Source organism: Cherax quadricarinatus, chromosome 45, assembly GCF_038502225.1.
Source record: "Cherax quadricarinatus isolate ZL_2023a chromosome 45, ASM3850222v1, whole genome shotgun sequence".
In the NCBI taxonomy this organism is placed as follows: Eukaryota; Metazoa; Arthropoda; class Malacostraca; order Decapoda; family Parastacidae; genus Cherax; species Cherax quadricarinatus.
Genome location: NC_091336.1, coordinates 4,380,056 through 4,406,387, shown reverse-complemented (window position 1 = coordinate 4,406,387; position 26,332 = coordinate 4,380,056). Strand labels below are relative to the sequence as shown.

Genomic DNA, 26,332 nt, shown 5'->3' with positions numbered 1-26,332 from the left:
TCACAAAAGTCAATAAGTTTTTATATTAAGTTTATTTATTTACTAATGAAATCAGTATTGTGGTTAATTTTTACTTTAATTTTGGTTGAAATGTTGGGCATTAAATAATCACATCTGCATCTCAGTAGGTAGTAGGTTGGTAGACAGCAACCACCCAGGGAGGTACTACCGTCCTGCCAAGTGAGTGTGAAACAAAAGCCTGTAACTGATTTACATGATGTTAGGATTGCTGGTGTCCTTTTTTTGTCTCATAAACATGCAAGATTTCAGGTATGTCTTGCTACTTCTACTTACACTTAGGTCACACTACACATACATGTACAAGCATATATATACACACCCCTCTGGGTTTTCTGCTATTTTCTTTCTAGTTCTTGTTCTTGTTTATTTCCTCTTATCTCTATGGGAAAGTGGAACAGAATTCCTTCGTAAGCCATGCGTGTTGTAAGAGGCGACTAAAATGCCGGGAGCAAGGGGCTAGTAACCCCTTCTCCTGTATAAATTACTAAATTTAAAAAGAGAAACTTTTGTTTTTCTTTTTGGGCCAACCAGCCTCGGTGGGATACGGCCGGTTTGTTGAAAGAAGAAGAAAGATCTGCATCTCACTTCAATTCTGAAAAATGGCCATTATACAAATTTAAAATTTTGTGGTCCACTTGAACAAAAAGGTTGGTGACTTGTGCTGTACATGTTCCAGACTGACTTTTTTTTTTTTTAACACCAGCCATCTCCCACCAAGGTAAGGTGACCTGACAGAGAAAACCCTTTCACTGTCATTCATTCAATCACTGTCTTGAGAAGGGAGCTGACATCACAGTTCAAATGGCCCTCCAAACTGTAACATCCCCATCCATCCTTCAGAGTGCTAGCATTACTTCTAATGAAACAATGTAAATAGCCAGCACATCTACACTGTCTTGATATTCTAACCAGATCTTTTAACAATTCCTGAAAGTTAAATTACAGTAAATTACTGGAAAGCCAAAATATATCAGAAATTAGGCTAAGTCTGGCTTAAAAATCATAAGTTCAACAATTTAAGAAAGACATAAAAGAAATAAGAACTTTCACTAAAGCACTTGTCTTTAGCAATGCAAGAATTTTATGGTACTTAAATTTCCTTAACAGTTGCCAGTTAAAATATCTTACCATAATGAGCCTGGGTGATCTTTGGGATTTTGTAAATCTTCTGTTCCTCATCGTCTGTTTTCTTGACTTTTGATGTAACTTCCTTTTCTTCATCATCATCTGAAGATGATACAATATTATCAAGATTGCCTGTCAGCCGTAAAGTATCATCTGCACTGACCACACCGTCTGCAGCTGTCTGGAATAATAAAATTAACACTTATAAAGTAAGAAGAAACAATATACAGGTACTCCTCCCTTAATGACCGAGTTTCGCTTCTAAGAGTAGGTCGGTAAGTGAATGGGTCATTAAATGAGAAGCATACTGTACTGGTAGTGGGTTTGTATCAACCATCTTTACATATTATTTTTATGTCACCTTTGCACCATTTATAACATTTTTAGCATATTTTTAAATGTTTATACAGTAGTGTACTCTATACTGTAATAAATAGAATAGAGGAAATCAGCTCTAATACATTACTTAGGTTTTCATAGTGGTTGGAGAGCTGGTCATAAGTTCGAGTGGTCATTAAACAAGTAGGTCGTTACATGAGGAGTACTTGTACTACTACCTCCTCTTGTTCTACTACTCCTGACCCTGCCCCCTCTTGTATATATACTGGTTCCCTTCCCCTCGTGCATCTATGTGACTAGTCAATGGTCCAAGTCAGATTGAGAGGCTGTATTACGTTTCAATCTCCTATGTGTGGGTTATTTGTGTAATAAAATTTTGTCTTTTATTACAGCAATGCTAATATGAAGCGACAGGAATGCAAAACATAACAGTAATAAGATATCATTTTCTTTTTTTCTTTTTTTTTTTGAGATTGTATTCCATAATGTATTGTGTACATTAACCCTTTCAGGGTCTGTGCTGTAGATCTACAGCTTTACATTGAGGGTCCAAACCGTAGATCTATGCCAAAATTCTAGCGGCGTCAAATTTAGCACAAGAAGGCAGGTAGGCCTACATCTGAGAGAATGGGTCTGGGTGGTCAGTGTGCGCACTATAGAAAAAATTTGGACGCCCACATGGCATTGTGGGAACACCAGCAAAGTAGCTTTGTTCATCATGCCTGGCGGCAAGGAAGCTCTCACTCCCCACTCACTCTCCAGGCGAATTCTGACTCTCCTCTTCACAACTTACAGTTCTAAGACTGATGGAAGTGGAGCTGAAGAGGAATTCTATGGTTTTGAACCATATGGTACCATTGTACCATATGGTACAATGGTACCATATGGTACGATGGTACCATATGGTACAAAGGTGCCGTGTCATACAATGGTATCATGTGGTACAATGATACAATGTGGCATATGGTACATTGTACCATATGGTAGGGCTCTGGTGGCCTGGTGGTTAACGCTCTCGCTTCACACGGCGAGGGCCTGGGTTCAATTCCCAGCCAGAGTAGAAACATTGGACGTGTTTCTTTCAACCTGTTGTCTATGTTCCCCATCAGTAAAATGGGTACCTGGGTGTTAGTCGACTGGTGTGGGTCGCATCCTGGGACACTGACCTAAGGAGGCCTGGTCACAGACCGGGCCGCGGGGGCGTTGACCCCCGGAACTCTCTCCAGGTAAACTCCAGGTAATGGTACATTATACCATATGGTACATTATACCATATGGTACATTATACCATATGGTACATTATACCATATAGCACAGGGTTCAGGGACCCTAATGGAAATACGTCTGTCTGACTTTTTTGGGTTATCCTAGGTTCTCCAAACATATGCTGCTAAGTATAATATTCTATGTAAATTTATTTGTGTATACCTAAATAAACTCACTTACGATGCCACATGCGCTTGAGTAAGTTTATTCAGGTGTACAGAAATACAATTACATGGATTATCATACATAGCAGCATATGTAAAAAAAAAACTAGGATAGCCCAAAAAAGTCAGGTTCACTTATTTCCATAGTTATCCCTGTATCTGTACCATATGGTGTCCTGTACCATATGGTACCCTGTACCTTATGGTACCCTGTGCCGTATGGCACCCTGTACCTTATGGTACCCTGTACCATATGGTACCCTGCACCATATGGTACCCTGCACCATATGTTATCCTGTACTGTATGGTACCCTATACCATATAGTACAATGTACCATATGGTACCCTGTAACATATGATACCATGTACCATATGGTCAACAGGAGGTGTTGGTGGCATGAGACATCAGCCAAGACTAAGTGAGTGGCGACATAAGCTAGCTACTGACTCAGCAGTTTCTGGTACCCTGTAACATATGATACCATGTACCATATGGTCAACAGGAGGTGTTGGTGGCATGAGACACCAGCCAAGACTAAGTGAGTGGCGACGCAAGCTAGCTACTGACTCAGCAGTTTCCAAGACTAAGTGCTTTGTCATCCACCTCAAGGAACATGTCGAGTGGCTGTACATTTGTAAATATATAATAGAACATTACTAATATACAACATTTTTGCATATTTTTGTTGTAAACAATTATTGTAAACAAAATAATGATGAAAATATTAGTGTGTTTATTGTGTTGAATACAACAGTACCATATAGTACCATATAGTACCATATGGTACAATGAACCATATGGTATCATTGTACTGTATGGTACAATGTACCATATGGTACCACTGCACCATATGGTACCATAAGGTACCTTTGCACCATATGGTACCATTGTATCATATGGTACCATTGTACCATATGGTACTATATGGTACCATTGTGTTCAACACAACAACCGCACTAATATTTTCATCATTTTGTTTACAATAAACTTGTAAACAAGTTTTTTAAGCAATATAATGATAAACAAATTAGTGCAGTTATTGTGTTGAATACAATGAGTGTACACTTATACAGTATACATTATACAGTGGTCCCTCGATAATCGTAGGGCTCGCTAGTCGTAATTTTCGGAAATCGTAACGATATTTTCGTCAAAACATTGGCTCTCTAATTGTAGATTGACTCGTGAACAGTCATTCGTCCGGGACACATACTCACGCTCTGAGCCGCCCCGGCCTCCATTCCCAGCCAGTGTGGCATTGTTTACCGGTGAGCAACGGTCCCCTCACTTGCTCATACGAAATATTTCATAATATTCCATTCATTTTAGTGCTTGCAACTACTAAATAAGCTACCATGGCTCCAAAGAAAGCTCCTAGTGCCAAGCCTTTGGTAAAGAAGGTGAGAAATACGATTGAATTTAAGAAAAACATCATTGAACAATATGAAAGTGGAGTACGTATGGCCGAACTGGCCAGGATGTATAACAAACCCCATACAACCATAGCTTCCATCGTGGCCAAGAAAAAGAATAACAAGGATGCTGTTGCTACAAAGGGGTAAATATGCTGACAAAAATGAGATCACCAGTACTCGAAGAGGTTGAGAAGTTATTATTGGTGTGGATAAACGAGAAACAATTAGCAGGAGATAGTCTTATGACGTCGATTATTTGTGAAAAGGCAAGGCAGTTGCAAGACGATCTGGTAAAGAAATGCCTGCAACTAGTGGTGATGTGAGTGAATTTAAGGCCAGCAAAGGTTGGTTTGAGAGATTTAAGAACCATAGTGGCATACACAGTGTGGTAAGGCATGGTGAGGCTGCCAGTTTGGACCACAAAACGGCTGAAAATTTTTTTTTTTTTTTTCAACAAGTCGGCCGTCTCCCACCGAGGCAGGGTGACCCAAAAAAGAAAGAAAATCCCCAAAAAGAAAATACTTTCATCATCATTCAACACTTTCACCACACTCGCACATTATCACTGTTTTTGCAGAGGTGCTCAGAATACAACAGTCTAGAAGCATAAACATATAAAGATACACAACATATCCCTCCAAACTGCCAATATCCCAAACCCCTCCTTTAAAGTGCAGGCATTGTACTTCCCATTTCCAGGACTCAAGTCTGACTATATGAAAATAACCGGTTTCCCTGAATCCCTTCACTAAATATTACCCTGCTCACACTCCAACAGATCGTCAGGTCCCAAGTACCATTCGTCTCCATTCACTCCTATCTAACACGCTCACGCACGCTTGCTGGAAGTCCAAGCCCCTTACCCACAAAACCTCCTTTACCCCCTCTCTCCAACCCTTTCGAGGACGACCCCTACCCCGCCTTCCTTCCCCTATAGATTTATATGCTTTCCATGTCATTCTACTGTGATCCATTCTCTCTAAATGACCAAACCACCTCAACAACCCCTCTTCTGCCCTCTGACTAATACTTTTATTAACTCCACACCTTCTCCTAATTTCCACACTCCGAATTTTCTGCATAATATTTACACCACACATTGCCCTTAAACAGGACATCTCCGCTGCCTCCAACCGTCTCCTCGCTGCTGCATTTACCACCCAAGCTTCACACCCATATAAGAGTGTTGGTACTACTATACTTTCATACATTCCCTTCTTTGCCTCCATAGATAACGTTTTTTGACTCCACATATACCTCAACGCACCACTCACCTTTTTTCCCTCATCAATTCTATGATTAACCTCATCCTTCATAAATCCATCCGCCGACACGTCAACTCCCAAGTATCTGAAAACATTCATTTCTTCCATACTCCTCCTCCCCAATTTGATATCCAATTTTTCTTTATCTAAATCATTTGACACCCTCATCACCTTACTCTTTTCTATGTTCACTTTCAACTTTCTACCTTTACACACATTCCCAAACTCATCCACTAACCTTTGCAATTTTTCTTTAGAATCTCCCATAAGCACAGTATCATCAGCAAAAAGTAACTGTGTCAATTCCCATTTTGAATTTGATTCCCCATAATTTAATCCCACCCCTCTCCCGAACACCCTAGCATTTACTTCCTTTACAACCCCATCTATAAATATATTAAACAACCATGGTGACATTACACATCCCTGTCTAAGACCTACTTTTACCGGGAAGTAGTCTCCCTCTCTTCTACACACCCTAACCTGAGCCTCACTATCCTCATAAAAACTCTTTACAGCATTTAATAACTTACCACCTATTCCATATACTTGCAACATCTGCCACATTGCTCCTCTATCCACTCTATCATATGCCTTTTCTAAATCCATAAATGCAATAAAAACTTCCCTATCTTTATCTAAATACTGTTCACATATATGCTTCAATGTAAACACCTGATCTACACATCCCCTACCCACTCTAAAACCTCCTTGCTCATCCGCAATCCTACATTCTGTCTTACCTCTAATTCTTTCAATTATAACCCTACCGTACACTTTTCCTGGTATACTCAGTAAGCTTATTCCTCTATAATTTTTACAGTCTCTTTTGTCCCCTTTCCCTTTATATAAAGGGACTATACATGCTCTCTGCCAATCCCTAGGTACCTTCCCCTCTTTCATACATTTATTAAACAAAAGTACCAACCACTCCAACACTATATCCCCCCCTGCTTTTAACATTTCTGTCATGATCCCATCAGTTCCAGCTGCTTTACCCCCTTTCATTTTACGTAATGCCTCACGTACCTCCCCCACACTTACATTCTGCTCTTCTTCACTCCTAAAAGATGGTATACCTCCCTGACCAGTGCATGAAATTACTGCCTCTGTTTCTTCCTTAACATTTAAAAGTTCCTCAAAATATTCTCGCCATCTTCCCAATACCTCCATCTCCCCATCTACTAACTCCCCTACTCTGTTTTTAACTGACAAATCCATATTTTCCCTAGGCTTTCTTAACTTGTTTAACTCACTCCAAAATTTTTTCTTATTTTCATTAAAATTTCTTGACAGTGCCTCTCCCACTCTATCATCTGCTCTCCTTTTGCACTCTCTCACCACTCTCTTTACCTTTCTTTTACTCTCCATATACTCTGCTCTTCTTATAACACTTCTGCTTTGTAAAAACCTCTCATAAGCTACCTTTTTCTCTTTTATCACACCCTTTACTTCATCATTCCACCAATCACTCCTCTTTCCTCCTGCCCCCACCCTCCTATAACCACAAACTTCTGCCCCACATTCTAATACTGCATTTTTAAAACTATTCCAACCCTCTTCAACCCCCCCACTACTCATCTTTGCACTAGCCCACCTTTCTGCCAATAGTCGCTTATATCTCACCCGAACTTCCTCCTCCCTTAGTTTATACACTTTCACCTCCCTCTTACTTGTTGTTGCCACCTTCCTCTTTTCCCATCTACCTCTTACTCTAACTGTAGCTACAACTAAATAATGATCCGATATATCAGTTGCCCCTCTATAAACATGTACATCCTGGAGCCTACCCATCAACCTTTTATCCACCAATACATAATCTAATAAACTACTTTCATTACGTGCTACATCATACCTTGTATATTTATTTATCCTCTTTTTCATAAAATATGTATTACTTATTACCAAATTTCTTTCTACACATAGCTCAATTAAAGGCTCCCCATTTACATTTACCCCTGGCACCCCAAATTTACCTACTACTCCCTCCATAACATTTTTACCCACTTTAGCATTAAAATCCCCAACCACCATTACTCTCACACTTGATTCAAAACTCCCCACGCATTCACTCAACATTTCCCAAAATCTCTCTCTCTCCTCTACACTTCTCTCTTCTCCAGGTGCATACACGCTTATTATAACCCACTTTTCACATCCAATCTTTATTTTACTCCACATAATCCTTGAATTAATACATTTATAGTCCCTCTTTTCCTGCCATAGCTTATCCTTCAACATTATTGCTACTCCTTCTTTAGCTCTAACTCTATTTGAAACCCCTGACCTAATCCCATTTATTCCTCTCCACTGAAACTCTCCCACCCCCTTCAGCTTTGTTTCACTTAAAGCCAGGACATCCAGCTTCTTCTCATTCATAACATCCACAATCATCTCTTTCTTATCATCTGCACAACATCCACGCACATTCAGACTTCCCACTTTGACAATTTTCTTCAAGGAGTACATAGAGGCTGAAGGACCGAAACCTGAACAAATGTTCAATTGTGATGAAACAGGCCTCTTTTGGAAGAAAATGCCAAAAAGGACCTACTTTACTCAGGAGGAAAAGGCACTGCCAAGACACAAGCCTATGAAAGACAGGCTGATGTTCATGTTCTGTGCTAATGCTAGTGGGGATTTCAGAGTGAAGCCATTACTAGTGTACCATTCTGAAAATCCCAGAGTGTTCAGGAAAAACAATGTTATGAAGAGTAAATTGTGTGTGTTTTGGAAATCTAATAGTAAGGCATGGGTCACAAGGGAAATTTTCGTCGAGTGGTTCAATGAAGTGTTTGGCCCTAGTGTGAAGAATTACCTCCTGGAAAAGAAATTGGATCTCAAGTGCCTCCTAGTAATGGACAATGCACCTGCTCATCCTCCAAACTTGGATGACCTAATTTTTGAGGAGTTTGGGTTCACAGTAAAGTTCTTGCCCCCGAATACCACTCCTCTCCTCCAGCCCATGGACCAGCAGGTCATTGCAAACTTTAAAAAACTCTACACCAAAGCAATGTTTCAAAGGTGTTTGAATGTGACCTCAGACACTCACTTGACTCTAAGAGATTTTTGGAGAGAACACTTCAGCATCCTCCATTGCATAAGCCTTATAGGTAAGGCTTGGGAGGGAGTGACTACCAGGACTTTGAACTCTGCTTGGAGAAAATTGTGGCCAGATTGTTTCCACAAGAGGGATTTTGAAGGGTTTGGGGCTGACCCAGATGAGCCTATGTCAGTTGTTAAATCTATTGTGGCACTGGGGAGTTCCATGGGGTTGGATGTGAGTTTGGAGGATGTGGAAGAGTTGGTGGAAGACCACAACGAAGAGCTCACCACTGAGGAGCTGCAAGAGCTTCAGCAGGAAGAGCAACAGATCGCAGCTCAGAATCTTGCTGCAGAGGAGGAGGAAGAGAGATGGAAGAAGTTGCCTTCTTCAGAAATTAAGGAGATTTTTGAAATGTGGGGGAAGATGGAAAGATTTATAGAGAAACATCACCCTGACAAGGATGTTGCAAGCCATGTTGGCAACATGTACAGTGACAAAGTCTTGGCCCATTTTAGGGAAGTGTTAAAGAGACGCCAGAAACAGAGCTCTCTGGACAGTTATTTTGCGAGACAGGACTCCAGTGACTCTCAAGCTGGTCCTAGTGGCATTAAGAAACAGAGAAGTAACCCCAGAAAAGCAATTGGTACCTGAGGTGTTGATAAATAAATCCAATCTCTCTCCTCCTCCAGTCTTCCATACACTAAGAAGAATCACCAATAAAGGTAAGTGTTATGCTGTTCATGTTTCATTCATTATGTCCCATTGTATTGTTTATGTACTACATCTATATCTCATGTAAAAAATTTTTTTGTTTTAGTACTTCTGGGTGTCAGGAACGGATTAATTGTATTTACATTATTTCTTATGGGGAAAATTGATTCGAAAATTGTAAATTTCGATAATAGTAACACTTCCAGGAACGGATTAATTACGATAAACGAGGGACCACCGTATTGGTCTCACAGGCCACAAATGTTACTAGAAAAAGAAAAAATATAGAAAAGAAAAGAAAAAGGTATAAAAAAGGTAAAAAAAAAAAAAAATGTGATTTTGCTGAAGTCTCTGATGTTGCCGCCACCCGGTCATTTTGGGTCAACTTCCCGGCGCTGTATCTTGGGAAATACTGATCAGAAAAAAAAAAAATTGTTTTATTACCTTCACAAAAATATTATCTTTAATTCTGTAAGAAAAATAATTTTTTTTTTTTCAGAATTTCTTGGACACTGGGGCACCACTTCAGATTTTGGCCTTAGACCCTGAAAGGGTTAACTATATGAAGTAAATGTAAAATATAACGACTAATATTTCTTTTTAGTGATGTAACAACGCCCAGTGGGGTATGACAAAAAACCCATTGTGACCTCTGTAATCCTGATTTTTACACTATCTCTCACAGGAGGAGCATGGGGTAATAAACTAGCCACTTAGGAAGTACCAGTAAACTAAAAAACATTACTGACAATCAAACTCAACTTTTAATGCCCTGTAGATTCATACAATGAAATTTTTACATTATACAATACTTACTTTCACATGTTTGTCTATCTGATATTTCAGTTTATCTTCCAATGGGCGAATACGTTCTAAGACAACTCTTGCTTCAACAAGTCGATCTGAAAAAACACTAAAATTATATAAGAAGGAATTTTAAAACAATTAGTATATTTAATACACAGAGGAAGTGCAATCCAGGAAGAGAAACATTCACCATCATTCATCCCATACCTGTCTTAATAAAGGGACACCAATTTTTTTTTTTTAACATGTCAGCCATCTCCCACCAAAAAAGAAAGAATCACTTTCACCATCATTCACACATAATCACTGGATGCTGATAGCACAAATAAAATGACCCATTGAGCTGTGACGTCACCACCCCTCTTTCATAGTATTTCCCACCTTCAAGACTTGAGTCTGGTCAACTGGTTTCCCTGAATCCCTTTCTGAATGTTATAGTACTCAAACTTTACCAGAACATTAAATCTCTAAAACCACTTGTCTTCACGCATTCCAATTTAACAGGCTTACACATGCTTCCAAGATGCTGCATACTTTAGCACAGTATCCTTAATTACCATACCTCTTTGACCTCCTCCTCATTTTTCTACAATAAAATGGTGATACAATGGACCCTTGGTTTTCGTGTTTAATCCGTTCCAGAGTCATCAGCCAAAACCAAAACCATTTTCCCCATAAGAAATAATGTAAATGGAATTGATCCGTTCCAGACACCCAGAAGTATCAACAAAAAAATGTCTTTTTACCTTAAATATACATTTACATGCACAAAAGAATGAACATTAAACATGACACTTACCTTTATTGAAGGCTGTTGTACCTGGAAGGAAGACAGGGAGGAGGGGAGAGGGAAGAGAGGTTATTCTTTGGAAGGGGAATCCCCCTCCATAAGGACTCTAGGTACAAAGTCCTTATCTGGGGTCACTTCCCTCCTTTGTTTTTTTAATGCCACTAGGACCAGCTTGAGAGTCACTGGGCCCCTGTGGCACAAAATATCTGTCCAGATAGGTCTGTTTCTGGCGTTTCTTTAAGATTTGCTTAAAATGGGACATGGCATTGTCATTGTAAAAGTCACCAGCACGGATTGCAACAGCTTTCTCAGGGTGATGTTCCTCCACAAATGAATGCACTTTAGTCCACATTGCACAAATCTCCTTAATCTTTGAAGAAGGCACCTTCTTCCATCTCTCTTCCTCCTCCTCTTCCTCTGAATCAATTTCCTCAGCTGTGGTCTGCTGCTGTTGCAGATGAAGCTCTTGCAGCTCATCAGAGGTTAGCTCTTCATTGTGGTCCTCCACCAACTCTTCCACATCCTCCAAACTTATATGTATCTCATTATTGTATCTCATAAATGTCAACCTGTGACCCAATCAAACTTTGTTACTATTTAACTTCATTGCCTAACACAATACTCCATTCTACTGATTACACAGCAACACAGTAAATGACCATATGACCTGTCTTTGTAATACTCATTTGTACTAAATTATCTGTTTTACAATAATTTTTGTACTGCTGAATATATCATTGCTTAGTTAATCTTAAGTTAATTTTAAGCCTGCCCATAATGCTCTGCATATAAGGGGCTTTGGCATGCTGCACTTTAAAAATTGTATTCTTTGTACTTCTCTGTATCATGTTCAAATTAATAAATAAATAAAATTTCTTATCCAGGAGGTATTTTTTTCACACTGGGGCCAAACACTTCATTAAAGCACTCCAGGAAAATTTCCCTTGTGACCCATGCCCTACTGTTAGCCTTCGACATCGCACACAATTTACTCCTGACAACACTGTTTTTCTTGAACACTCTTGGATTTTCAGAGTGATACATGAATAAAGGTTTCACTTTGAAATCCCCACTAGCATTACCACACAACAAGAGAGTTAGCTTGTGTTTCATAGCCTTGTGTCCTGGGAGTGCCTTTTCCTCCTGCATGATGTAGGTTCTCTTTGGTATTTTCTTCCAAAACAGGCCTGTTTCATCACAATTGAACACTTGCTGGGGTTGGAATTTTTCAGACTCTACATAACATTTGAAATCCCGCACAAATTTTTCAGCCGCTTGTTTGTCTGAACTGGCACCCTCACAGTGCCTTACAACACTGTGTATGCCACTTCGCTTCTTGAAATTTTTGAACCAGTCTTTGCTGGCCTTGAATTCACTTTCATCACCATTTGTTTGAGGCAGTTTCTTTATGAGATCCTCATGCAACTGCCTTGCCTTTTCACAAATAATGGGCTGCACAACACTATCTCCTGCTAACTCTTTCTCTCTTATCCACACCAACAACAATTTCTCCACTTCTTCAATTGTTTGGGATCTCCGTTTGGTTATTGCATTCAACCCTTTCACAACATCAGCTTCCATAATTTCCTTTCTCTTTGTCACAATGGAGCTGATTGTTGATGGCGACTTCCCGTACATCCTGCCGAGTTCAGCAATGCGTATGCCACTATCATATTTTCTGAGGATTTCTTTTTTCAGTTCTACAGTGTTCCTCACTTTCTTTACCAAAGCACTGACACTAGGAGCTTTCTTTGGGGCCATGGTCACTTATTTAGCAGTCACACATGATAAACAAGTGGTAAAAACAATGGATTATTATGAAATGTTTCGTATTACCTGGCAGGATGTGTTCACTGACCAAGAAACAACACTACACTGGCTGAGAATGTGTGAGGGAAGCGGCTTTGTGTGTGCGCTGGGGACTGGTCAGGTTCCATGCGATCAATGAAAACGGAGGTAATCGAAGACAACTAAAGCCAAAAATCGACAAAAAAAGTAGGCCAAAACTAAAATCAGCGATAACCAAGATCGACAAAAATCAAGAGTCCACTGTAATCATAACAATAATTTTTAAAGGAGTGGACCAGTAAGCCAGTGGAAGGCCTTGGTCAAAAGCTCCAGCTGCAGGTCATCATATGACTAAGACCCAAGTTAGGAAACACATGTCCTGTTTCCTGACAAACCTTACTTAACCTCCTCCTCATTACCTAAATACCTGTAGTTCATTTACTTTCCCTTCTCTCTTACCCACTGGCACTATTCTCCCTGTATTCCACCTACTGTAGGTACCACTAAATAATGATCTGACATATTAGTTGCTTTTCTAAAAATATGAACATCCAAAAGTCTTCCCATCAACTTTTTAACTACGAATACATAATTTAGGCAACCACTGTCACTGCACACTGTATCTCATAAACGTGTATACAGTAAAGGTCCTATAAAGCGGACCCTCTTAAAGTGAATGACAGATAATCCTTTCAGGGTTGGTGCCGTACTAGTACAGCTTGCGCACCGTACTAGTACAGCTTGCGCACCGTACTAGTACGCATAAATTTTAGCTGCTTCAAATTAAGCGGAAAACAGCCAGTAGGCCTAGATGTGAGAGAATGGGTCTGTGTGGTTGGTGTGCATGGTAGAAAAAAATTCTGGGACCCAGTGGCGCATTGTGGGAATGCCATTTTAGTAGACCTTGTTCACCATGCCTCGCGGTAAGAAGCTCCTCACTCCTTGGCGTATTGGGACACTTTTGTTCCCCAGTGACAGTTCTAATACAGATGGAAGTGCCAGTGAAGATGAGTTTCAAGGTTTTGATGAGGTTGTAACCGAAACTAATGACCATAATACCAGTAATAGTGAGGAAAACCCAGACAACCCTCAGCCTTCCACCTCTGGTGCTGGGACGTCTTGTTCACGTTCAGTTGTACCAGAATCAAAGAGGAAACTCCTATTTTCCCAAATCTCGGACTCAGATGTGAACATTGGTGATGATAGTGATAGTGAATATGAACTACAAGCTCTTGAAAACAGTTCCAGTAGTGATAGTGAAGTGGAGTATTCTCCAGTGAAGTGTCAGTATATACGATGGTATATGCGCTCTGGTAGTGTGCCATGTGCTATTCCAAGGAGAAGGAGTACATCTTGGAGTATATCCTGTGGCTGTACAACAGGAACAGACAGTGAAAATGATGATGATAGTGTTGCAATTGGGATGGAAAATGTGCATGGTGGTGGTAGTGGTGGTGCCGGCCATGAGGCACCAGCAGTGGGCCATGCTGCCACCCACACTACCACCCACACCGTTGCCTCAGCTGATCTACAACAATGGCCACCATCCCCCACCCACCCACCACACCAGCCTCCACAACCACAACCTCCACAACCACAACCACCTGTCAATATCTAGTACCCACCAGCAGACCGCATCTGGGATTGGCAGGAAGCTGCCAATTTTGTTCCGAATCCCGATCAGTTTGATGAAAGCCAAAGTGGAATACGGCCATCTTGTACACTTGGGAACAATGGCAGTGAACTGGAATGTTTCGAGTTATTCTTTGACGAACCCCTGATGGAAATTATTGTCAGGGAAAGCAACAGATACTACGAGTACACCATGGCAAACACAATACTTTCACCAAACTCACGCCTACACCAGTGGAAGGAGACAACTGTGGCTGAGATGTAGCTTTTGTTTGCCACAATAATGCTTATGCCACATGTGTATAAGCACAATGTGAAATCATACTGTTCAACAGTCCGCCTTTTCAGATAAAACCAGGCCTGGCAGAAACGACAGGTTATATAAGATTAGGAATGTGTTTGTGTATCTGAAACAGAAATTCAATATGTATTTTTATCCCTTCAGGAAGCTTGTTATTGATGAGTCTTTGATTCTGTTCAAAGGAAGACTCTCATTCAAGTAGTATATACCAAGCAAGAGGAAACACTTTGGTATAAAGTTGTTTGTACTTTGTGACTGTTACAGTGGTCTTGTATTGGATATACACTGTAATTGTGTACACTGGAAGTAATACATTGCGAGATACCAGGAAGTTACTGGGTATCTCCGATGATGTGGTTAGAACAATGGTGAAACCATATCTTGGCAGGGGACATACATTATATACTGATAACTGGTACACAAGCCCCTTACTCAGTGATTTCTTGCGAGTGAACATGACAGATGTGTGTGGCACAGTGCATGGAAATCGTAAACATATGCCCAGGTTTGACACTGGCATTCGTAGAGGTGAGGTGCAGGCGTCTGCTGCCAATGACATCATGGCATTTCGGTGGCATGACAAATGCATTATCACACTGTTGTCATCAATTCACCCTAATGAAATGGCAGACACTGGCAGGCAGCATAGAGAAAGCAATGAACCCATTCTAAAACCTGCAGCTGTGATTGACTACACCTTCAATATGCGTTCAGTGGACAAATGTGACATGCATATTGGGTCTGCTGATTGTGTTCACAAGAGTTATAAGTGGTACATAAAACTCTTTTTCCATATTCTGGACATTTCCATATTCAATGCTTATATATAAGATGAGGACCAGAAACAATCCACCATATGGCAAATTTTGTTTGTCTGTCATCAGACAAATAATAATCAAGTACCAAGGAACAGCACCTGCAACAGAAAACCGCCCACATAATTATCAACAACTACCTTCTAGTCTGAAGCATGGTGATCACTTCCTAACAAAACTGCCTGTTACTTTCAAGAAAAAGGCTCAGAAGAGGTGTTACGTCTGTGCACATACAAAAAAAGCGCCCATAACAGCGAAGAGACATTCGTTTTATGTGTGAGGAGTGTAAAACACCATTGTGCATGACACCATGTTTCAATTCAATTCAATTCAATTCAATTCAAGTTTATTCTCTATAAGGGTTACAATGTGGGGTTTACAGGTTTTGGGTATTGTGTGATTTACATGTTATAAAATACTAATTACAGAGGGGGCCACTAGGACACCTAGCATGGCTAGGCATTTCGGGCAGACTTAGATTAATTCTTAACATTAAATCCTTACAGATTATGGTATTAAGGCTAAGTGACTACATCATAATTTGTGAGTTTAGCAATGTGAATGCTTTTGTTTTGGCACAATACAAAGTGTCTATATTGGAGTATCATAGGCAAACTTATGACTAGTTAGGATTTATTATTTTAAGATTAAGATTAGTATTTCTGGGTTTATAGTCAGTGGGTGAGTGAGTGTAATTGTGAACCACCACATGGTTATCATGTAGTTAGTTGTCGGGGTGTATCAGGGAGATAAGATGTTTTCTAACTGTAGTTTTGAAAGTGATGAATGTGTCTGCAGTTCTAGAGTTTTCAGGTAGGGTGTTCCAGATTTTAGGTCCTTTGAAATATATTGAATTTTTGTAAAGGTTTAGTTGAACACGGGGAATGTCATAGAGATGTTTGTGCCTGGTGTTATGCCTGTGGATCGTGTCACAACTATCAAGAAAGTATTTTAGGTCAAGGTTAATATTGGAATTTAAGGTCCTGTAGATATAGATTGCACAGTAGTAAGTGTGGATGTTCTGAACAGGGAGCAAGTTTAGAGCTATGAAGAGTGGGGTGTGTGTTGCCAGGGATGGGATTTAGTGATTATTCTTACTGCGGCTTTTTGTTGGATTATTATTGGCTTTAGGTGTGTTGCTGCAGTTGAACCCCAAGCACAGATAGCATAGGTGAGGTATGGATATATAAGTGAATGGTATAGTGTGATAAGGGCAGTTTGCTGCACGTAGTATCGTATCTTGGAGAGGATCCCCACCATTTTGGATACTTTTTTTGTTATGTGTTGGATATGGGTGCTGAAATTTAGGTTGTTGTCGAGGTATAGGCCAAGAAATTTGCCCTCCTTATGTCTGGCAATTAGAGTGTTGTCAATCTTAATGTTACGTTGCGCAACACCTGCTCTGCTACCAAACATAATATAGTAGGTTTTGCCAGTGTTAAGTGTAAGCTTATTGGCTGTCATCCAAGTCAATATTTTGAGCAGCTCCTCGTTAACAATGGTGTTGAGGGTGGCAAGATTAGGGTGGGAGATGACATAAGTCGTGTCGTCAGCAAAGAGAATGGGTTTCAGGTGTTGGGATATGTTTGGAAGATCATTGATGTAAATGAGGAAGAGCAGGGGTCCAGACAGGCTGCAGAACTTCTAAAAATGTGTCCTGTGACTGTATATGTGTATATAAAATATAGAAAAATAGTAATAAACAACATTTTGTATTGTTCGTTTGTGTAAATAAGTTTTGTTAACAAAATAGTGCCTGCACTCTGAAGGAGGGGTGTTAATGTTGCAGTTTAAAAACTGTAGTGTAAAGCATCCTTCTGGCAAGACAGTGATGGAGTGAATGATGGTGAAAGTTTTTCTTTTTCGGGCCACCCTGCCTTGGTGGGAATCGGCCGGTGTGATAAAAAAAAAAAAAAAAAAAAAAATAGTGACAACAGCGTTTGTGCAGTTATTGTGTAGTATAGAAAAAGAAATAACTTACAAAATAGTGCTCATATTGGTCTCACAGGCCATAAAAGTTACTTGAAAAAAAAATTTAAAAATAATAGAAAATAGTACCGAAAAAAGAATATAAAGTAATACTGGGTGACTGGCAGTCGGCGATGTTACCGTATACCAGTCATTTTCTGTCAACTTCACGCTTCCATATCTCGGTAAGTATTGATGGTAAAAATTTTTTGTTTAGCCTATAAAATTTAGAAAAACACTATCTTTTCATAAGAAAAAATAATTTTTTTTTTTTTTTTTTAATTTTTACCGACCCTGAGAACAGGTTTGGGAGAGGGCCTGCCGACCCTGAAAGGGTTAAAATGAACAAAATATCTAGCCAGACAAAAGCTCAACATGTACATTTAAAGGAGTGTCCAATTAAAATAGCCACAAAGCAGACCAAATCCAAAATACTGAATGGCTATCCAGTCCGGTCATGCATTTGGTAAAATGGACTGACTACATTTAATATCAAGTTTGTAAGGTCCAGAGTTCATCCTGGACATGCCCACTTTCATTGTTCCTGGGCAGTAGGGCCAGCCAGTGACTGCCTGCATCAGTATCTAATTGTCTGTGTGTGTGCTTACACTATCATTTCATCTTCAATTTCTTCCTGGGTTTACTGTGCTTTTAATAATTTTATTGAAGTACCATGTACAGTGCTATTACCAATGGCCTCTAAAGCAAGTGATGGTGCCAAGAAGCATGTAGCCTTAACTGTTAAGCAGAAACTTGAATTAACAAGGAAACTGGAGGCTGGCATTTCAGTGGCCTGGGTGTGTGAGGAGTATGGTGTAGCAAAACAAACAGAAAACCAGAAAAAATTAAAGAAAAATTACTGTACTGTACTTTTAACCCTATTTCTTTTCAGGTTCATTTACAGGTACAGTGGTACCTTGAGTTTCAAACAGCTCCCAACTCGAACAATTATGTAAGTGCATTTTTGGGGGTCTGAAACGGACTAATCTAATTTACATTATTCCTTATGGGAACAAATTCGTTCAGTATCGGCACTTGAACAGCCTTCTGGAACAAATTAAGTTCGTAACTTGATGTACCACTGTAATACCATATTGTTGATAAGACACATGTGCAACAATTAGGTAGCTTTATTCCAAAACATTTTGCCTAAACAGTAGGCTTCTTCAGTAGAGTACAGAGGAGCAATATACGTAAATGTGAAGTTGATATAATCAGTCCATCACCCTTGAAGACATAGATTTGAGGTGGTCAATCCCTCAGCCTGGAGAAGAGTATTGCTCCATAGTCTGAAACAATGTGAAGATGAAGCAACAGTATGGAGACTTGTATACTGTCCAAGGTGAGGCCCAGATAATCTTGACGACAGGAGAGACTCAACCCACTAGCAGAAGAAAATATAATCATTGAGAGGGCAGGTTCCTATCAAATCCATCCCTTCTCATTTGTAAATAGTGGTCATGCAAAAAATTACTGAAGATATTCTCTGTACCTAGATACCGTTGTGTTAGTGTCTGACAAAGTGAATACGATAATGGTATACAATATCAATAAGATGATAAGACACATATACAACAGTTAGGAAATTTTATTCCGAAACATTTTGCCTACACGGTAGGCCTCTTCGGTTGAGTACAGAGGAGCAGTGGAGATGTCAAGACGTAATCAGTTCATCGCCCTTGAAGACATAGATTTGAGGTGGTGAGTCCCTCAGCCTGGAGAAGAATATTTTACAGTAGGGCCCCCACTTATACGGCAGATTAGGTTCCAGGCTACTGCTGGAAAGCGGACATCACCGGAAAGCAGAAAGCCATTTGCTTCCACTTATAAATGTTAGATAATAAGTTTACACCAACATATGTTAAGTTAGCAATAGAATAAGGCATTAAAAAACAATAAAAAGTAAAATAACACACAGTACACTTGTTACTTACCTCATAATATTTGCAGTCTTAATCTAGGGTGAGACAAGTAGTATTTATTGTAAGAAATCAAGTGTGGTATGTATGGTAGTCAGCCAGGCTACCATACCAGGCCACATAATATTCTATTATATTTAAGCATCCCATAGCAATAAAATGCATATACAGTTTACTCATTACTTACCTTAAAATATTTGTAGTCTTAATCTAGGGTGAGATGAGTAGTATTTATTGCAAAAAATCAAGTGTGGTATGAATGGTAGCCAGCCGGGCTACCATACCAGGCCAACCCACCCACACATACTATTCTATGATATTTAAGCATCCCAGAGCGATAAAATGTATATACAGTTCACTCATTACTTACCTTAAAATATTTGTAGTCTTAATGTAGGGCCAGGAGTAAGTAAATGAGATAAAACGAATAAATGAGAGAGAGAAAGAATGAGTGCATGAGGGAGAACAGGCACAGAGTTATTTAAACAAACCAGACGAAGGTAAGTTTTGTAAACAATAAAGTGTACACGCCTGGTTTGTGTACAAGTTACATTGTGTACAAGTTGTCTCTACATTGATACGGTAGAATAAATAAAGAAGAACACTTCCATTCTCATGTAACACCATTTTTAGAAGAAATGACACTCTGAGTGAAGGCAATGGAAATAAGTCACTCTGTCTGATATTTTTGGGTTATCCTAGGTTCTCTACACATATGCTGTTATGTATGATAATCTATGTAACTGTATTTGTGAATACCTGTATAAACTTACATACATACGAAAGGAATAATTTTCTACAGTTACCCCCAGTAACACATTTTCTCTTATGTTAGACTAGAGAAAGTGTTATTCTTGCCATCACTTGTACAAGTTATCTGGCTACCACATCTCATATTTATGTTTATTTATTCTATTGTGGGGTGTATTTATCATCTTTATATGTTATGCATCGTGTTTATTATATAATTTTGAAAAAATATCATGGATGGGTTAATTAAAATGTGTATATTAACATAATATACGACATTTAATCAGACTAGGTGATTATTATTATTACATATTATTACAGTATTATCATTTCTAATATGACGTCATTTGTGCAAGTCGTCTGCTACCACATCTCATATTTTTTTTTTTTTTTTTTTTTTTTTTTTTTCAACAAGTCGGCCGTCTCCCACCGACTGTGGTGTGTATTTATCATCTTTATATGTTATGCATCGTGTTTATTATATAATTTTGAAAAAATATCATAGATGGATTAACGAAAATATGTATAACGTAATATACGACATTTAATGAGACTCGATGATTATTATTATCATAACTAACATGACGTCTTGAGACATAAGACACTCTTACTGATTTTAATGTGTACCTGCACACCAGCACAGTATGTACGTTTATTCAGGTACAGGTATACATAAGTATAATTATAATTATAAGTATAATTATAATTATAAGTATAATTAATCAGGGATTGGCAGAGTGCATGCATAGTTCCTTTGTATAAAGGCAAAGGGGATAAAAGAGAGTGCAAAAATTATAGGGGGATAACTCTGTTGAGTATACCTGGTAAAGTGTATGGTAGAGTTATAATTGAAAGAATTAAGAGTAAGACGGAGAATAGGATAGCAGATGAACAAGGAGGCTTTAGGAAAGGTAGGGGGTGTGTGGACCAGGTGTTTACAGTGAAACATATAAGTGAACAGTATTTAGATAAGGCTAAAGAGGTCTTTGTGGCATTTATGGATTTGGAAAAGGCGTATGACAGGGTGGATAGGGGGGCAATGTGGCAGATGTTGCAAGTGTATGGTGTAGGAGGTAGGTTACTGAAAGCAGTGAAGAGTTTTTACGAGGATAGTGAGGCTCAAGTTAGAGTATGTAGGAAAGAGGGAAATTTTTTCCCAGTAAAAGTAGGCCTTAGACAAGGATGTGTGATGTCACCGTGGTTGTTTAATATATTTATAGATGGGGTTGTAAGAGAAGTAAATGCGAGGGTCTTGGCAAGAGGCGTGGAGTTAAAAGATAAAGAATCACACACAAAGTGGGAGTTGTCACAGCTGCTCTTTGCTGATGACACTGTGCTCTTGGGAGATTCTGAAGAGAAGTTGCAGAGATTGGTGGATGAATTTGGTAGGGTGTGCAAAAGAAGAAAATTAAAGGTGAATACAGAAATACATGTAGAGAGAATGGAGCGAAACAGAATAACTTCAAGAGTGTATCAGTCTGTAGTGGAAGGAAGGCGGGGTAGGGGTCGGCCTAGGAAGGGTTGGAGGGAGGGGGTAAAGGAGGTTTTGTGTGCGAGGGGCTTGGACTTCCAGCAGGCATGCGTGAGCGTGTTTGATAGGAGTGAATGGAGACAAATGGTTTTTAATACTTGACGTGCTGTTGGAGTGTGAGCAAAGTAACATTTATGAAGGGATTCAGGGAAACCGGCAGGCCGGACTTGAGTCCTGGAGATGGGAAGTACAGTGCCTGCACTCTGAAGGAGGGGTGTTAATGTTGCAGTTTAAAAACTGTAGTGTAAAGCACCCTTCTGGCAAGACAGTGATGGAGTGAATGATGGTGAAAGTTTTTCTTTTTCGGGCCACCCTGCCTTGGTGGGAATCGGCTAGTGTGATAATAAAAATAAAAAATATATATAAAATATGGAGGAGGTGAACGTATTCAGATATTTGGGAGTGGACGTGTCAGCGGATGGGTCTATGAAAGATGAGGTGAATCATAGAATTGATGAGGGAAAAAGAGTGAGTGGTGCACTTAGGAGTCTGTGGAAACAAAGAACTTTGTCCTTGGAGGCAAAGAGGGGAATGTATGAGAGTATAGTTTTACCAACGCTCTTATATGGGTGTGAAGCGTGGGTGATGAATGTTGCAGCGAGGAGAAGGCTGGAGGCAGTGGAGATGTCATGTCTGAGGGCAATGTGTGGTGTGAATATAATGCAGAGAATTCGTAGTTTGGAAGTTAGGAGGAGGTGCGGGATTACCAAAACTGTTGTCCAGAGGGCTGAGGAAGGGTTGTTGAGGTGGTTCGGACATGTGGAGAGAATGGAGCAAAACAGAATGACTTCAAGAGTGTATCAGTCTGTAGTGGAAGGAAGGTGGGGTAGGGGTCGGCCTAGGAAAGGTTGGAGGGAGGGGGTAAAGGAGGTTTTGTGTGCGAGGGGCTTGGACTTCCAGCAGGCATGCGTGAGCGTGTTTGATAGGAGTGAATGGAGACAAATGGTTTTTAATACTTGACGTGCTGTTGGAGTGTGAGCAAAGTAACATTTATGAAGGGATTCAGGGAAACCGGCAGGCCGGACTTGAGTCCTGGAGATGGGAAGTACAGTGCCTGCACTCTGAAGGAGGGGTGTTAATGTTGCAGTTTAAAAACTGTAGTGTAAAGCACCCTTCTGGCAAGACAGTGATGGAGTGAATGATGGTGAAAGTTTTTCTTTTTCGGGCCACCCTGCCTTGGTGGGAATCGGCTAGTGTGATAATAAAAATAAAAAATATATATAAAATATGAAATAACTTTTAAAAACACTTGAAACTTTGGAGTTTCCAGACATATTGGAGAGACTTAGTGCTTATGGAACTCACAGAGAATATAAACAAACAGGGTGGGGCACGGTGACCGTATTAGAAAGTCAGGTGGGGGGAGCCCTATAGCGAGTTTTGGTCATAATTTGAAATGACCGTATTAGCGGAACGCCGTAAAGCGAAACGCCGTAACGCGAGGCCCTACTGTACGTCCAAAACACTGGCTCATAAGACATACAGTGGACCCCCAGTTAACGATATTTTTTCACTCCAGAAGTATGTTCAGGTGCCAGTACTGACCGAATTTGTTCCCATAAGGAATATTGTGAAGTAATCTATTTCAGACCCCCAAACATACATGTACAAATGCACTTACATAAATACACTTACATAATTGGTCGCATTCGGAGGTGATCGTTATTTGGGGGTCCACTGTATATATACGACCAAAACAGTCAAAGAGTTAAATCCTTTCTCCCTCCTCTACATTCCTTTCACCACTAGGTACATAAACACTTATTATAACCCAATTCTTACTTCCTATTTTTACTCTAATAAGCAGTATGTTTCCTTGATAAATTAGACACATGTGCAACATGTTTCCTTACACCTGCTGTCTATTTACCTAGCAGAAAGTAAGTACCTAGGTGTTAGCTAACTCTTGTGGGTCACATCCTAAGGGAGTGACAGTATACCTTAGGAGAGGGCTAAGTTTTGAAATGAACTAAGGTAGGATAACAGATCTTAATCTAAAATTTGTGTAAAAAAAAAATAAACATTGATACCCCCTACTGCTGCAATGCTTGATAAATTTTAACAAACAAGATACAAATTCAAACATTTAATTATAGATCTACTAAACTTAAAATAAAAAATTATACACAAAACATATATACAGTGGACCCCCGCATACCGATTTTAATCCGTGCAAGAGGGCTCATTGGTATGCGAAATAATCGGTATGCGAATGAATTTTCCCCATAAGAAATAATGGAAATCAAATTAATCCGTGCAAGACACCCAAAAGTATGAAAAAAAAAAAATTACCACGTGAAATATACATTTTCCTACACACAAAGAGAAGGATACATGCACAATAGTAGAGTAGTACATGCACAGTATATATTGTGCATGTACTAGTCTACTAAATGAAGAATAAATGACACTTACCTTTATTGAAGATGCAGCAATGACTGATGAGACACTGTGTCCTGGGAGTGCCTTTTCCTCCTGAGTACTGTAGGTCCTGTTTGGTATTTTCTTCCAGAACATGCCTTATCACACTGTGTATGTCACTACGATTCTTAAATCTCTCAAACCAACCTTTGCTGGCTTGAAATTCACCAATATGAGCACTAGTTCCAGGCATTTTTCCCTGTTCACTTGGGTGTTAGTCAACTGGTGTGGGTTGCATCCTGGGAGACAAGATTAAGGACCCCAATGGAAATAAGTTAGACAGTCTTCGATGACACTGACTTTTTTGGGTTATCCTGGGTGGCAAATCCTCTGGGGTTAATTGTTTCTTGGTATATTCTCAATAAGCCACACCAACAACAGTGCTACAGCAGCAGCAGACGATGCTACAGCAGCAGCAGACGATGCTACAGCAGCAGCAGACGATGCTACAGCAGCAGCAGACGATGCTACAGCAGCAGCAGACGATGCTACAGCAGCAGCAGACGATGCTACAGCAGCAGCAGCAGCAGACGATGCTACAGCAGCAGCAGACGATGCTACAGCAGCAGCAGACGATGCTACAGCAGCAGCAGCAGCTGACAGTGCAGCAGCAGCAGCTGTACCACCAATAGTAGCGATAGTTGATTGGAGTTTATTATACAACCTGGCCAGCTCGGAGACACGCACTCCACTTTCATACTTATCAATGATCTTTTTCTTCATCTCTATAGTAATTCTCACCCTTATTGCTGTAGGGTTGGCACTAGAAGCTTTCTTGGGGCCCATGGTCACTTATTTTCCAGATAAAATCACCAAAAACACTGTAATAATACGAAATGTTACGACTGTATGCTTGGATGCTACCGCGGAGGCTGGCTGGTAAACAATGCCACCGGCGGAACATGTGAGGCTGGCTAAGGCGCACATTGGACGCGTCTCGGACGAACAGCGGTGAGCGGGTTTTTGGGCGGTATGCGAGGCAAAATTTTTGCGATTAAAGCAAGCGGTATGCGGATTAATCGTTATGTGATGCCAACGGTATGCGGGGGTCCACTGTACAGTAAAAGTACAAAATTGAGAATGCACAGTATTCTCAATAATGCACTGGAGTACACATATTGGTCAAGAAAAATGTAAGTATTTTTTATCATAAAACATTAGTAAGACTAAATATACAAAATATAATATAATATAATATATAAAGAAAGTATTTTATAGTAAATGACCTCTAATTCCAAAAAGATTAAATATAATATAAATCAAATTAGTTGTCAACTTAAATGAAAACTTTAAATGTAATTATATTAGTAATTTTTTTTACAGATTTACTGACTATTGCAGCAATGTACTTACTAAATTTAACATACAAGAGCCAATTAGTAATTCTTACCAATACTAGAGTCTTTCTCAATCTTCAAACCTTTTAGTTTCCGAAGAGTCAGGTACACAAGATTTGCCATATATGTGAGGAAAGACTGGTTTTTGAGCTCTAATAAGCTTAATCCCTGAAAACAAACACATATAAAATAAATGACATATATATATATTTTTTTTTTTCAACAAGTTGGTCATCTCCCACAGAGGCAGGGTGACCCAAAAAAGAAAGAAAATCCCCAAAAAGAAAATACTTTCATCATCATTCAACACTTTCACCACACTCACACATTATCACTGCTTTTGCAGAGGTGTTCAGAATACAACAGTTTAGAAGCATATACGTATAAAGATACACAACATATCCCTCCAAACTGCTAATATCCCGAACCCCTCCTTTAAAGTGCAGGCATTGTACTTCCCATTTCCAGGACTCAAGTCCGACTATAAGAAAATAACCGGTTTCCCTGAATCCCTTCACTAAATATTACCTTGCTCACACTCCAACAGATCGTCAGGTCCCAAGTATTATTCGTCTCCATTCACTCCTATCTAACACGCTCATGCACGCTTGCTGGAAGTCCAAGCCCCTCGCCCACAAAACCTCCTTTACCCCCTCTTTCCAACCCTTTCGAGGACGACCCCTACCCCTCTTTCCTTCCCCTATAGATTTATATGCTTTCCATGTCATTCTACTTTGATCCATTCTCTCTAAATGACCAAACCACCTCAACAACCCCTCTTCTGCCCTCTGACTAATGCTTTTATTAACTCCACACCTTCTCCTAATTTCCACACTCCGAATTTTCTGCATAATATTTACACCACACATTGCCCTTAGACAGGACATCTCCACTGCTTCCAACCGTCTCCTCGCTGCTGC

The 26,332-nt window shown here is 39.7% G+C and overlaps 1 protein-coding gene across 6 annotated transcripts in view; it reads right to left on the bottom strand.

Moving 5' to 3' along the window:
- Positions 1–26,332, bottom strand: part of LOC128694916 (neuroguidin) — a 44,486-nt gene that overhangs the window by 6,340 nt on the left and 11,814 nt on the right. For 4 of the 6 annotated variants that reach the window (XM_053785287.2, XM_053785291.2, XM_053785289.2 and 1 more), the window contains 3 exons: positions 25,466–25,580; positions 10,170–10,255; positions 1,150–1,327 (listed from right to left, as the gene is read on the bottom strand). In XM_053785287.2, coding sequence (XP_053641262.1) covers positions 1,150–1,327; positions 10,170–10,255; positions 25,466–25,580 — 379 coding nt within the window. The remainder of the gene's footprint in view (positions 1–1,149; positions 1,328–10,169; positions 10,256–25,465; positions 25,581–26,332) is intronic. The other 2 variants (XM_053785290.2, XM_053785293.2) reach the window with 1 other exon arrangement.